Raw genomic sequence first — 12,587 nt, 5'->3', positions numbered from 1 at the left:
AAATACAGACAAACCTGAAGTTTTTAAGTGCCTACCTTGATTTAAAACCAACAAATGAAGGTTGTAATGTTGTAGGTGAAATCTTTTCAGGCTAAGTGCCTTCCTGTTTGCTTTTAGAAATAGTGCGGGGGTGATATGCAGGGACAGGGATAGCTTTCTTGTCACTTCTAATCCACCTCCAGGTCCCCCTGAATGTCCACACATTTCTGTTTCGGATGTGGGCAGCCCTCCTGGCTGAGCTGCTTCAAGTCACCCCCTCCACCACTGCTTGAATAGGGGCAGAGCCTGAGGGTGAAGCCTGCAGGCACAGGGTGGCCCAGCAGCCAGAGAACACCTCACATTTCTCCAGGTCCTCTGGATTTTAGGGATCAGGATAGGACTTTGCTTTCCCACCATGGGTAGGGATCAGTGCCGGGACGTGTTCCTGCAGGCAGCTCTCGGAGACGCTCCTCCCTGAGGCAGGCCATGAAGGACAGGACAGATCTCCCAGGCAGAACTGAAATTCCATAATTGTTATGATTTGGTTTTGCTACAGTGGTGATGGGTTCATTAGAAATATGTTGTTAATTAGCGTGAACAAATTTGCTGAAGTTGCAATACATTTTGGTACTGAATGTTTGCAGTATTCTGAAAGGGAAGCAGTAGGGCTCTTAACTCTCCCTGTCGGCAGCAGGACCCTTTCCTCCTGCAGAAAACCTGGTGCAGGCAGTGGGTACGCGGCCCAGCACGGGCTCTGCACGTAGGAAGGACTTGACGGAGGCTGCAGTTTGGTGGTGTGCCAGGGCCTTGGCTGCGTGACTTGGCTGTCCTTTAGCTGTCCCACGTTAAAACAAGCTCCCAGTGAGCTCATGGAAAAGGCTACCCTCCGTCAGACAGGGACATGACATGCTGCCATCTCGCTCAGACAGCAGGGCTGGCACAGGAGCTACCAGCCTCCGCTGGCAGGGCTGTTAACTCTGAAACCTAACAATGGCTCATCGGTGCTAGCTCTGATGGCTGCTGTCCTTCAGAGCGGGCGCAAAGTGGTGACCCGGCACTGGGGTGGGGGTGTGGGCTTGCAGGAGCTGGGTGATGCCGCTGCCACTGCGGGTACCAATGCGGTGGCAGGAGCCAGGGCCGGGGCTGGCTAGCGGAGGTGGTGGTCAGGGTGTGCTCCCTCACGGTGTCCTCTTTGCCCTGCAGCTCCGTGGCGCGGCGGGGCGGCTTCCAGGTCTGTCCCTACTTCGTCGGCCACGGCATCGGGTCGTACTTCCACGGGCACCCTGAGGTGTGGCACCACGGTAAGCGGCCCCCGACGGCCGGACCCGCCTCCCCCCGCCGCCAGCGATGAAATGACTCCGGGGAAAGGGGGGGAAAACGAGCAGAGCCCCCCGCACCCACCCACACTCCCGGTCCCGCGGGGGTGCCCGGGGCGGGGGGGCGTTTCCGCGCTGGAAAACCGGCGGGCAGCCCCGGCCTCGCTTTCTGGGAGTATTTTTCAGGACAAATCACTCTTTTAACGGAGTTGCCGGGCCAGCTGGGGCCCGCGGACCGCCTCCCCCCCCGGCTCCGGCCGGCAGCTCCGGCCGGCAGCCGCCGTGTCCCGCGTCCCCGCGTCCCGCCCGCGCCCGAACCGCGCCGGCAAAGTTTGTGGCGGGGCAAAGAAAAATCTTCGCTGAAACGTTAAAGCCCCCGGACCCGGCCTGGAAAGGAGCCGCCGTCGGGGCGGTCCCGCTGCGGCCGGGGTGGGATCGCTCTCGGCGGGGGCTCCGCTTCATAGCGGGGACCGGCGTGCACGGTACCTGCGAGCCAAAAAGGGGTTTAAACCAAGTGCTGCTTGCGTTTACTAAAAGAAAAGGGAAAAAAAAAAAAAAAGCCCCAACAGCCATAAACGCGTTTTTATTTTCTTTTGTAGCCAATGACAGTGATTTCTTAATGGAAGAGGGAATGGCGTTCACAATAGGTTAGTAACTCTCTGCTATGGTTTTCTTTAAAAAAGCACACACAGAGCAGCCCAGATCTGTACCATTTCTTTATTGGGATATAGAGATATCCATGCAGATATGGGGATGTCGGCGACACTGACCCCTTAGCAAGCAGATTTAAAAAAAAAGAAACAAAAAAAACCCGCGTTAAGGAACCAATCGGGTGAAATAGCTTCCAAATGCTACGATTTAGAAAACGAAATGTTGATTATAAATCTTATTAAATGACACGTTTGAGGCGTGTTTTTGGCAAGGCGGGGACTCAGCCGGCGCGCTTGGGCTGCGGAGGATGCGACGGCGTCCCCGAAGCCGCGGTGTAGCAGGGAGCTGCCTGCTGGCTCCCGTGGCATCCGCTGCCGCCAGGGCTGCTGCGGGGGCCTGCGGGCCGCCGCGCCGGTAGCCAGGCACAGCCTCGCCCCGCAGCCTGGGCGCGCTACGTACCAGTCACGGAGAGCTGGGGGGGGGAAAAGCCCTCTTTCTCACTGTGTGGCTAAATGGCGCGGCAATTAGAGGGAAAGAAGAAAATTGTTGTTTTGCTGATTTAATGAACATTTTAAGCCTGTTTAAAAAATTCCGATATTTAAAACTATCTGCTGTTGATAAGCGTGGTTGGTGCTTTGGTTATTATCCACGGGGTCTTAATTAAAGCTTGATTAAAATTCCCCGCTTTTACAAAAGAGGAATGGGCAACTTCCTACCTCGATATTTTGTCTTCCTCTTTAGTTCACATTTTAGTGTTGCGAGAGAGTGCTGGCCCAGGGAGGACGGGACCTGTGCAGAAGGGGAGCGACCTGCCGGGCCACCCCCCGTCCTTGCTTGCTTCACAGCCCACACGGGAGTGCGACTAACTGTAGAATGCATTTTGTTTTTCTTGTTGCAGAGCCAATAATAATGGAAGGATCCCCCGAATTTAAGATTCTGAAGGATAAATGGACTGCAATTTCTGTAGACAATAAAAGGTGCCTGATTTTATTATTTCATCTTTTCTAAGCCATGGAACTGATCACTGACAACCGAAAAAAAAAAAAAGCACGGGTGAGTTTTACAGGCGTGGTGGACACATTTGCCCCCTAATAACTGCTAAATGTGCATTTCAGATCAGCCCAGTTTGAACATACCATTGTGATTACCTCAGAGGGAGCAGAAATCCTCTCTAAACTGGTGGAAGAAGCCTAAAGATGGAGCAAGGAGTGGAGGGACTCGCTGTGCTTCTGGGATTTCCAGTTTCACTCGGGACAGAGAGGAGGTTTCTGTAATTTCTGTGGGGAATGGGTGCTGCGTAAGTCACCACAGGGGACAGAAAAAGCAGCTTGAGGGGTCGGCTCTGGATATAGTCCTTTCTGTGTGTTACCTGGTGAGTATTTAATAAAAGTCCCTTGGCTTGTTTGTGACCCTGGAAGCAGCCATGCACAGCCTGCAAGTGCAAAGGGTTTGGGTTATTTGGGGTGAGGGGCAGAGAGCGGGTCCCCTCTCTTCCAAATACTATGCGGGACAAACACATATCGCATGACACGGTCCCAGTGCCGCTGAGAGGACAGAGGAACGTAGTATTTTCCCTTTATAGCTGAGCTATGGAGTCAATTTGTCTTCACTGCGATTAGCACAGTGCTGTTTCCCAGGCTCTAACTTCTACTACGATGGAAAAAAGTTTCCCGAGGGTGGCAGGCAGAGGCAGCAGCCTCTTCCCCCGCAGCCATCCCAGCAGCTCTCCCCCTTCCCGCCTCGGCTAATTTCTCTTTGCACAGCATAAAAAGTGATTAAAAATGAGATGCGAAGCGCGCTTCTCTGGAGATCAATAATTGCCCTGCTTGAAGAATTAGCCGGTTTGGGGTAATCACTGCTCTGCGGTGCCCACGTTAGTTAAGGGAGAGGCACTCTGCAATTTAAGCATTTAACAGGAACAGAGGAGTTTGCAGTCTGGGGGATGAGCCCCGGCTCCTGCCCGGAGTTTGGAGCTGGTGGTCCTCATGAGCTGCAGGTCCCGCTCGGCCCCTCGCTCGCTGCGGTCCTGTCCCAGGCCTGCTGGGGTTTGCAGTAAGCCGGTTGCTGACCGCCCCGTCGGGCCAGACATGCTACTTAGAGGCTACCGGAGCAAGACCCGGTCCTGTGAAATGCGGGGCAGCCTCGGGGATAAGCAAGTGACATCCCAAAGCAGCCCAGACCCGCGGCAGCAGCGGTGCGGTTTTGGTACAAATAACTTGCCCTTAATTGTAGGCAGATGCGGTCCTGTGCGGAGGGCTGGCCGGCTGCGCATGCAGGCAACCGGGGCTGCTCAGCACCGGCTCCCTCAGTGGCTCAGGGCAGAAGTAAGCCGCTTTCTTACAGCTCTACTCTGCTGTTTGTTTTCACTCAAGTACAGCGAGCTGTCAGCTCTAATAGTTTCTAACAGCATCTTTTCAAGAAGCGGGACCCCCCTAGAACACGGCTAACACCGCGGGGCAGCCGCTCAGCTCCGTCCTCCCCGAGAGGAGCTTGGAAGGCCTTAAAACCTGTAAAAACAAACGATGCAGCCAGCAAGTTTACAAATACGCAGAGGTTAAACAGGGCGCTGCGGCCGCGGGAAGGCGAGGGGCACCCAGCACCCCCCGGGGGGGGGATGTATTTTGCTGCCAGCACCCCGCCGCCCGGCCGCGCTGCCCGCTCCGAGAGGCGCTGGGGGTGCCGGGGGCACAACAGGGGCGCGTCCCGGGGGGTCGGGCCGCGCCGGGAGCCCCTGGATGGTCCCGCAGGTGGTAACCTGCTCCCCGTCCCCTGCCCTGCCGCCGGGCCGCCTCCGCCCCCCGTCCCGCGGCGTGGGGTGAGGCGGGAGCGGGGCAGGCGGGAGCAGGGGACCCCCCCGCGGCCCGGTGTGAGGGGGCTGCTGGCAGCTCCCGTTAGTCGCCGCTTGCTCTGGAGTCCCCCCGGTAACTCTGACGGGACTGCGGGTTTCACCGGCCGCTGCGGAGCGGTGGCGGCCAGGCGCTGGCACGGATGGCGCAGGTTTGTAGTCCTAATTACGAACGAGACTAAAGCGATGCCTCGGCTGTGAGGGGACAGCCGACGCCTCGCATAAGCCCTTCACGCAGGACGTCTTGCAAGCACGATGAGAGCCCCGACGGGGAAATCGCGCCCGCGGGGCCGGGGCGGCCGCGGCCCTTCCGCGCCCGCCGAAGCCGCGCTGCCCGGGGCGGGCGATGCACGGAGGGGCGGCGGCGGCCCTGCCTCGGGGGACGGGTGGGAGCGGAGCCTCGCCGGGCCGTCCGCGGGGTTTTGGCTAACGGGGGCGGGGGGGGGGCGCTCCGGGCGGGCTGCGGGCCCCACGGCCGGCGGGACTGTGGTTCGCCCCGGGACTGCCTGCGCCCGGCCGACCGGAGGAGGTGGCGGCAGAGCCGGAGAGCACGGAGCAGCCTCCCCTCCCCGCAGCCGCCGGGCTCGGGGCCGGCGAAGGCGCCGGAGCTGCCGGGGCGCCCCGTCCCCTCCTCGGACAAGCGCCCAGACCCGCCTCGGTGGTCACTTACATGGCCAGGGGGGCAAGAGCCGGCTGCCGGAGGAGTCCGTGCGGGGACGCACCGCCACTGCCCCTTCCCGCGCCAAGCTGCGGCGAGTTTGTGAAAATGAACTTTGCGCATCGCGAGCAAAACAAAAAAAAAAAAAAAAAAAAAAAAAAAAAGGAGGGGGCAGGAAGTAAAAGAGGCGTTAGGAAATGGGCAATTAAAACCGACAGAGCCGCTAATGAAAAAAAAAAAAGAAAAAAAAAGGTCCAGGAGCAGAAGGGCTCGGTCTTGTCAGCTTCGCACAGTCGTGAGCCGGCCGCTTCGAGGGCCGCCGCTGCCCGACGGAGCCCGAAGGCGGGCGGGCGCTGCCGGGGGTGCCCGGCCCCGCTGCCGGCACTGCCCGCCGCCGGCGGCGGGGGAAGAGGTCGGCGCTAACACCGCGACCGCCGTCGGCGCCGCGATTTGTTTTGAATGTTCACTGTTATTGGTGTTCTCCCTCTGCCAAAATGTGCTTGATTACATAGATGTGGTGCCGCGATAACTGCGCACCCTAGACAGCCTAGGTGTAACCGGGAAAGTTCAGCCCAGGCCAGATCAAATCCCAGGCTGTTTAATGCTGAAAGGCTGCATGTTGCTATTAGTGTTAAATATATGGCTAATTATGCGTATGAAAATTAAACATCAGTGTTATGCTAATGGGGCCGCCTTCAGCTGTGGATCAGAGCACTTGAGACTAGCATTTAATCAAATGAATCAGTAACTAATACATCTGCACGTGTGAACTTTCACAAGATCATTTTCCTGTTACAGTCACACCGCTGAATTATGAAAGAAATAATTATCAACACTTTCTAATTATCTAACAAAGTAATTTGGGATTCATCGTGGGCTTTCTGGGGAGGATCTCCCAAGTCCCACCTCATTTACCGCTCACGCACGCGGAAGTTTTCATTTTAAGCTCAAATGCGCCGTTTGGCCCGTTCCGCGCGATTTTTGGTTCGTTGGATTTTGGTTGGTTTGTGGTTTGTTTTTTTTTCCCCGTAAGAACAATCACGGCAATGACCCGGCGGCGCGTTCCGGCGGTGCGGGCGGCGCTGGGACCCGCGGGCCGGAGCGGAGAGCCCCTGCGCGCCCGCGGAGTGTGCGCGGCCGGGCAGACGGGGGCCGCCCGCTTTGTCGGCGAGTCCCGCCGCCGTCTGCCGGAGCGGGGCCCCCGCGGCGGGCCAGCACCCCCGCAGCCCACCCGGGCCGGCGGAGCGCGGCTGCCGTCCCCTCCGCGCCGCCTGCGCGGCGAGGGGCGGAGGAGAAGGGCGGCGGAGGGAGGCGCGCTGCCTCCCGCCGTGCCCCGGCTCGGCGCCCTCCGTCGCCGGCGGCGGGAGCGGGCGGCCCGCGATGGGAGCGGGGGGCCCGGGCGGCTCGGGGGCCGGTGCCGGGCCCGGTGCCGGTGCCGGCCGGGGAGCGGTGGCGGGGCGGAGGCCGGGGAGCCGGGCGGCCGGTGCCGTCGGGGCGTGCGGCCGGCGCTCGGGGACGCGCGGCGCTGCCAGCCCGGCTCTCCGCGCTCACCGGGGTCCGGGCGAGCCCCGAGCGCCTTGGACCAATCCAAAGCGATTATGCAAGACGGCGGACCAATCAGCTCCGCCAGCTCATGAATATTCATAGACTTGGCTGAGTCAAAGCTTTTAGGCGAGTTTGTGTAGATCTACAGCATCATGCTTAGACTTTTCAAAGAGACAAACTCCATTTTCTTATGAATGGAAAGTGAAAAACCCTGTTCCGCTTAAATTGGGTTCTTTCCTGTCCTGAGAAACACAACAGACCCCAAAAAGGCAAGCTGAAGAGAGAACACACACACAGACCAAGCGACAAGAAATGACCATGACTACCATGCCAGAGAGTCTAAATAGCCCCGTCTCAGGGAAGGCTGTCTTTATGGAGTTTGGGCCGCCCAGCCAGCAAATGTCTCCTTCTCCCATGTCCCACGGACACTATTCCATGCACTGTTTACACTCCGCGGGCCACTCTCAGCCTGACAGCTCGTACAGCACAGCTTCGTCCTTCTCCCGACCGCTGGGCTACCCCTATGTGAACTCGGTCAGCAGCCACTCGACCAACCCCTACATCAGTTCAGTGCAGTCCTACCCCAACAGCTCCAGCCTGACTCAGACCCGGTTAGAGGAGACAGGTAGGTGCACTCGGCTTTGGGGAGGGGGGGAGGGGGGAGGGAAGGCAGGGAGGGAGGGAGGGTGCTTGTATAAAAAAAAAAAAAAATCTATCGGGGGGGAAATTAAATTAAATTACAAAATATTAGTCAGGAGAGGCTGAGGATCACAGGGGAGCAGTACACAGAGCACACAATGCCCGGCTGGAAAAGAAATCAACCCAGATGTGCAAGTATTAGTCTTCGTAATTATTTATTGCGTAGCGCTGTAAACAATGTATGCAATTAAGGGTAATTAAACCTAAACTGCAGCCTGTAAAAATAGCAAACTTTCTCTGGGAAGAAGCCTGGGCTGCCATAATCGCCCGGAGCCTTTGTTAGCGTTACTCGAGCTTCACTTTTCTTCCTCCTCATCATTGTTATTGTTGATGTTGCTGCTGTTATTGTTGCTATTGCTGCTGCTATTACTGTTACTGCTATTATTACTATTGCTGCTATTATTATTATTTATTCTGCATCGTTTGTGGTTTGTAGGGGCCGAATCGGAGAAAAGCACTGTGGTAGAAGGAGGGGAAGTTCGCTTTAATGGGAAAGGGAAAAAAATCCGCAAACCCAGGACTATTTATTCCAGTTTGCAGCTGCAGGCTTTGAACAGGAGGTTCCAGCAAACTCAGTACCTGGCTCTCCCCGAAAGAGCCGAGCTGGCAGCATCTCTGGGACTCACCCAGACCCAGGTACAGCTCCGAAGGAGCCGGCCCTGTCCTCTCCCTGTCCCCACGCGTGATGCAGACGGGTCACAACGGCGGGCAACGGGGCCCGCAGCGACGCCCGCCCCAACGCGGAGGCGCAGCCGGTGCCGCGGAGGCCCCGCGGGGCCTCCGCGGCCCCGGCTGCCCCTCCGCGTTGGGGCGGGCGGGGGGGGTGGTGGTGTCTTACCGGGTGGTTTGGCATCACAAAATGGCAACGGGCACAGCAGCCACGGCGGGGGGGGGGGGGGGGGGGGGCGGGGATAAGGGGGAGAAGCTGGGGGGCCGCCGGGGTCCGTCGGGGATGCTGGACCGTCCCGAGGGATGCTGAGCCCTGTCCCCTTCCCCTTCGCAGGTGAAGATTTGGTTTCAGAACAAGCGTTCCAAATTCAAGAAGCTGATGAAGCAAGGAGGGGCCGCCCTGGAGAGCAGCGCCTTGACCAACGGCAGGGCTCTCTCGGGCAGCTCGCCCCCGGTGCCCCCGGTGTGGAATACCACCTCCGCCTCCGGTAAGGCCTCGTCGGGGACCCCGGGCACCTACATCCCCAGCTACACGTCGTGGTATCCTTCGGCTCACCAAGAAGCTATGCAGCAGCCGCAGCTGATGTGATTATCAAGCCGTTTTCCCCTGCCGCAAGCACTATCGGTCCCGAAAAGAATTAAAATTATTGCGGGAAAAAAAAAAAAAAAAGAAATTGAGTAAAATAAAAGGAAAGGGGGGAAGAGAAAAAAAAAAAGGGGGGGGGGAGAGAGAAAGAGAGGAAAACCACAAAAGAAACCCAAGCAAACAAACAAACAGGAGGCCTCTTGCCCACCCAGCCATTAGGACGCTGCACTGCAGCTCGGTGCCGGAGAGCACAGATGTGATGCGGGCCGGTTCCCAGCGCTGACAGCTGCCGGAGCGGCCCCGAGCACCGCACAACAGCCTGGGAGCAGGGCGAGCGCCGGCCGCGGCTTTGTGGGACAATCAGAAAAAGATGTTTTTTTGGGGAGGGGGAAAGCCCTCTCCTCTGTCCTGTCTGTCTGTCTGTGTCTGTTGAAATGTAGGTCATTTATTTGCTATCCCGATCTGACGGTCTCTTCAATTGCAAGGGGGAAGGAAGCTGTACCATTTCCAGAGCTTCTTTCCCTCGACATTTTCTGTACCTTTCACTACCCATCTGTATATTTTTTGTTGTTGTTAAAAGGGGAAGACGGGGGGTTATTTATTGATTTAAATTACCACTACGAGAGTGCTAGAAACAAACGGACAATCCGGCTTGCGGAGTGCACTGCTCGGACGCACAGTTTACTTGAAACAAAACCACACACGGTCCCCCAGCCCCGGCCCCCGCTCCCAGTAAATCACCACAAGAGAAGGATGCGATTTTTAACTTTTCCAATAACTTTTATACTTCGCTGGTGTGGAGAGGTTTGGTCCGAACGATTTGCATTTCTCGCGTATTTAACAAAGGAAATAAATGCACGTTGTTTGGTACTCTCAAGTGGAATCGCAGCAGCTGCCGAGCGCTTTGCCGAGGTGAAGCGAGGCGCGGAGGACGGAACGAGAGCCCCGAGGGCGGCGGCGGCGGCGGCGGGGGGGCCCGCCGGGAGGGCGGGCGGGCGCACCCGCGCAGCCCCGCGCAGCCCCGCGCAGCCCCGGCGAGGCTGCCCCGCGGAGCGCCGGCCCGAAGTCGAAATGCACAAACCGACGTGCAGGAGCTACTCGCTGTACATATTTTATTCTTAATTATTATTATTATTATTATTGTTCTGTAAACATGTTGCACAAATTTAGCCTTTTTTAATTATTATTATTATTATTATTTCCGTTCTGTTTCGTGTGGCTGTAAAACATGATGCTTTGTGTACTGAGATCTTGACATTTTACTTGTGAAACTCGGAAGATGTGATAAACTGAGCTCGGCTGTGTTTAGTGTTCTATATGTCAAAGTTTAGTTTTATATTGAGAATGTTAACTTATTGCTTTGTATCTGGGGAAGGAAAGGAAAAAAAACACACAAATCTTTGTACATAAGTTATAAAGTTTCTTTGAGACAGTAAAATTATGGTTTGGAAAAAGAGACACGCGTGCTCCCTGTCTCGTAGCGCGGCCGGGCGCGGGTCCCGGGCCAGGCTCCGCGCTCCGCGGCGGGACGGCGGTGGCCGGAACCGGGAGGCGAGGCGGGGGCGGGGGGCGGCCTGGGCCCGGGTGCGCCCGGCCGGGCCCAGGCAGGGGGCGGCGGCCGTGGGCCGCGGGGCGCTCCGCGAAGGGGCGGCTGGGGACCGGGGGGGAGCCGGGAGCCGCTCCAGGGCCGGGAGGGGGATGCGGGCGGGCCGGGCCGGCCCCGGCCCCCCGCCCCGACAGCCAGGCCGTCTGCCTGAGCCCCGCATCCCCTCGGCGGCGGAGCCGTCCCGCTGCCGCCGCGGCTACTCCAGCGCCGTGCTCAGCCGTGCCCGCTCCCCGGGGCGGCCCTGCGGCGGGCACAGCCCGCGGCCGCGACCGGCGGGTAAGGCGCTGCAGGGCGGAGGGGAGCGGGGGGCGGCTGGGCCGGGCCGGGCGGCCGGGCGCGGCTCTGCGCGCAGGTTCCGCGGAGGAGCGGGCGTGCAGCCCCGCGGGGGCAACGCTCACCCGCCCCGCCACGCGCCGCCGCACGCACCCGCTCCCCAGTGCGCGGGGCCGGCGCGCAGCCGCTGCGCGGCAGCGCAGGATGCGCCCAGGCGCGCACACGCGGCGCGGCGGCGCGGCCCGCGGGGGTGCGGGGTCCGGCCCGGAGAACGCTCCCCAGCTCGGTGTTCCCCGCGCTGCCGCGACCCCGGCCCGGTCCCGAGCAGCCCGAAGCCCTGAGCGGCTCCGCGGCCCCGGGACCCGCGCAGCTCCCGCGGCGGCTGCGGCCGGAGACCAAACGCCTTTGACCGGACGGGAGCGGGGTGGTCAAGCGGCTCGGAGCGCTTTAAAGACATATTAGCTTCTCCTAATTCAATAACGTCTTGCTAACAGTGTAAAAATAGAGAAATTATTAGTTTTCTCTCAGCGAGGCGGTCTTGAGTTAGAGTCTATTATAATTGTACATTTGAAAATGTTAATCTCAATACAGGCCTAATTAATTCTGCCTTGTTGCTGACAAGTAGTTCATCAAATATCTGATTCGAAGATTTTCATAATGAGGATATTAATTAAACTATGAATAATCCAAAGGTGCTTATATTGAAACAATACCTCATTACAATGATTAAGTCCTGATTTCGAATATTATACCTTTAACAATTGTCACCCCGCAAACACAACCTTATGGATGAGCCTGTAAATGGCAAAATGCAATTTTGGGATATATTTTTTCCTTGTTGGGAAAAAAAAAAGTGCCCCTCATTTTCAAACACTTCTGAAATAGGTTACACACAGCTTAATGATGATCAAAATGACTCTTTTCTGCAAAAAAAGACCCCAAAGTGCGCGTACAGCTGCAAACCCAAGAGGGTCAGCATCATTTCACTGTATTCTCTTCTTGATTACAAGCCGAGCCCATCAAACACAACATAATTACAGTAATTTCAGGTTTATTTATTCTAATGCAGTTTCCCCATCTCTCTGGTAATTATGAGCAATTTTTTCGCCCAGGGAATCTTTTTGCATTAACAAAAGAGATAACGCACTGAAAGCCAAATTTGCTGTGCATTGAGAAAAGCGAAGAAAAAAAAATAAAATAGGTGCGAGCTGCCATCTCTGCAATTCTCCTATATTGGAGCTCTGCAAATTGCTTGCAGGTGTATGGAGCAGAGCTGTCAATAGGAAGGGGCTTCCAAATTAGCAAATGCACAATGTTGAAGTAATGAAGACAGACTTAGCAAAATTGCCAAACAACAGATACCTCTTTAATATCTTCCACCCAAAAAGAAAAAGGGGGGAAAAAAAAAAATTCCCTTTGGAGTGTCCCTGCGAACCCCCTTGAATGGCTGGGGATGTTGTACATGTGTCAATCTATTTGCAGAGCACAGAGCGGCCCCTGAAACTAGAAAAAAAATCAAATATCAGAGCCCAAGCCCGTCTGCATTCGGAATTTGCTCCCTTCGTTTGACAGAGGGGGATAAGAAATCCCTGCCGCCGCCCGCTCGGCTCTCCCCGCCGCCGGCCGCCTGCCCCGCTCCCGCCACCGCCGCCGCTCTCACGCCGGTGAAACAGTGCCACGTCCCCCCCCGCGCCGGTGCCCTCCCCTCCCGCCTCCCGGCTGCCGGCTGGGCACCGGCCGGTAACGCTCCCCTGCGCACG

General features: G+C 57.4%; 2 protein-coding genes across 3 annotated transcripts in view; both read left to right on the top strand.

Annotated features, from left to right (window-relative positions):
- Positions 1 to 3,464, top strand: part of METAP1D (methionyl aminopeptidase type 1D, mitochondrial) — a 49,969-nt gene extending 46,505 nt beyond the window's left edge. For both annotated transcript variants that reach the window (XM_087731977.1, XM_087731976.1), the window contains 4 exons: positions 1,183 to 1,280; positions 1,895 to 1,942; positions 2,845 to 2,923; positions 3,062 to 3,464. In XM_087731977.1, coding sequence (XP_087588103.1) covers positions 1,183 to 1,280; positions 1,895 to 1,942; positions 2,845 to 2,923; positions 3,062 to 3,140 — 304 coding nt within the window. In that variant the 3' untranslated portion in view covers positions 3,141 to 3,464. The remainder of the gene's footprint in view (positions 1 to 1,182; positions 1,281 to 1,894; positions 1,943 to 2,844; positions 2,924 to 3,061) is intronic.
- Positions 3,465 to 7,173: 3,709 nt separating this feature from the next.
- On the top strand, positions 7,174 to 9,883 carry DLX1 (distal-less homeobox 1). The gene is made up of 3 exons (XM_087732733.1): positions 7,174 to 7,619; positions 8,130 to 8,329; positions 8,697 to 9,883. Exons 1-3 carry the CDS (start codon positions 7,307 to 7,309, stop codon positions 8,949 to 8,951), a joined length of 768 nt encoding a protein of 255 aa, XP_087588859.1. The 5' UTR covers positions 7,174 to 7,306; the 3' UTR covers positions 8,952 to 9,883.
- Positions 9,884 to 12,587: the final 2,704 nt, after the last annotated feature.

This window comes from Nipponia nippon, unplaced genomic scaffold (genome assembly GCF_047370975.1).
Source record: "Nipponia nippon isolate SJK-2023a ecotype South Korea unplaced genomic scaffold, ASM4737097v1 scaffold_5, whole genome shotgun sequence".
NCBI lineage: Eukaryota > Metazoa > Chordata > Aves > Pelecaniformes > Threskiornithidae > Nipponia > Nipponia nippon.
The sequence above is the reverse complement of the archived record's forward strand: the minus strand, read 5'-3'. Positions and strand labels throughout refer to the sequence as shown.

What these genes read in the sequence shown, in the direction of transcription:
- DLX1 (XM_087732733.1), top strand. Translation starts at nt 7,307, where the DNA reads ATGACCATGACTACCATGCCAGAGAGTCTAAATAGCCCCGTCTCAGGG. An exon ending in GACCCGGTTAGAGGAGACAG is followed by an intron (nt 7,620 to 8,129) that starts GTAGGTGCACTC and finishes TGTGGTTTGTAG; the next exon opens with GGGCCGAATCGGAGAAAAGC. An exon ending in TGGGACTCACCCAGACCCAG is followed by an intron (nt 8,330 to 8,696) that starts GTACAGCTCCGA and finishes TCCCCTTCGCAG; the next exon opens with GTGAAGATTTGGTTTCAGAA.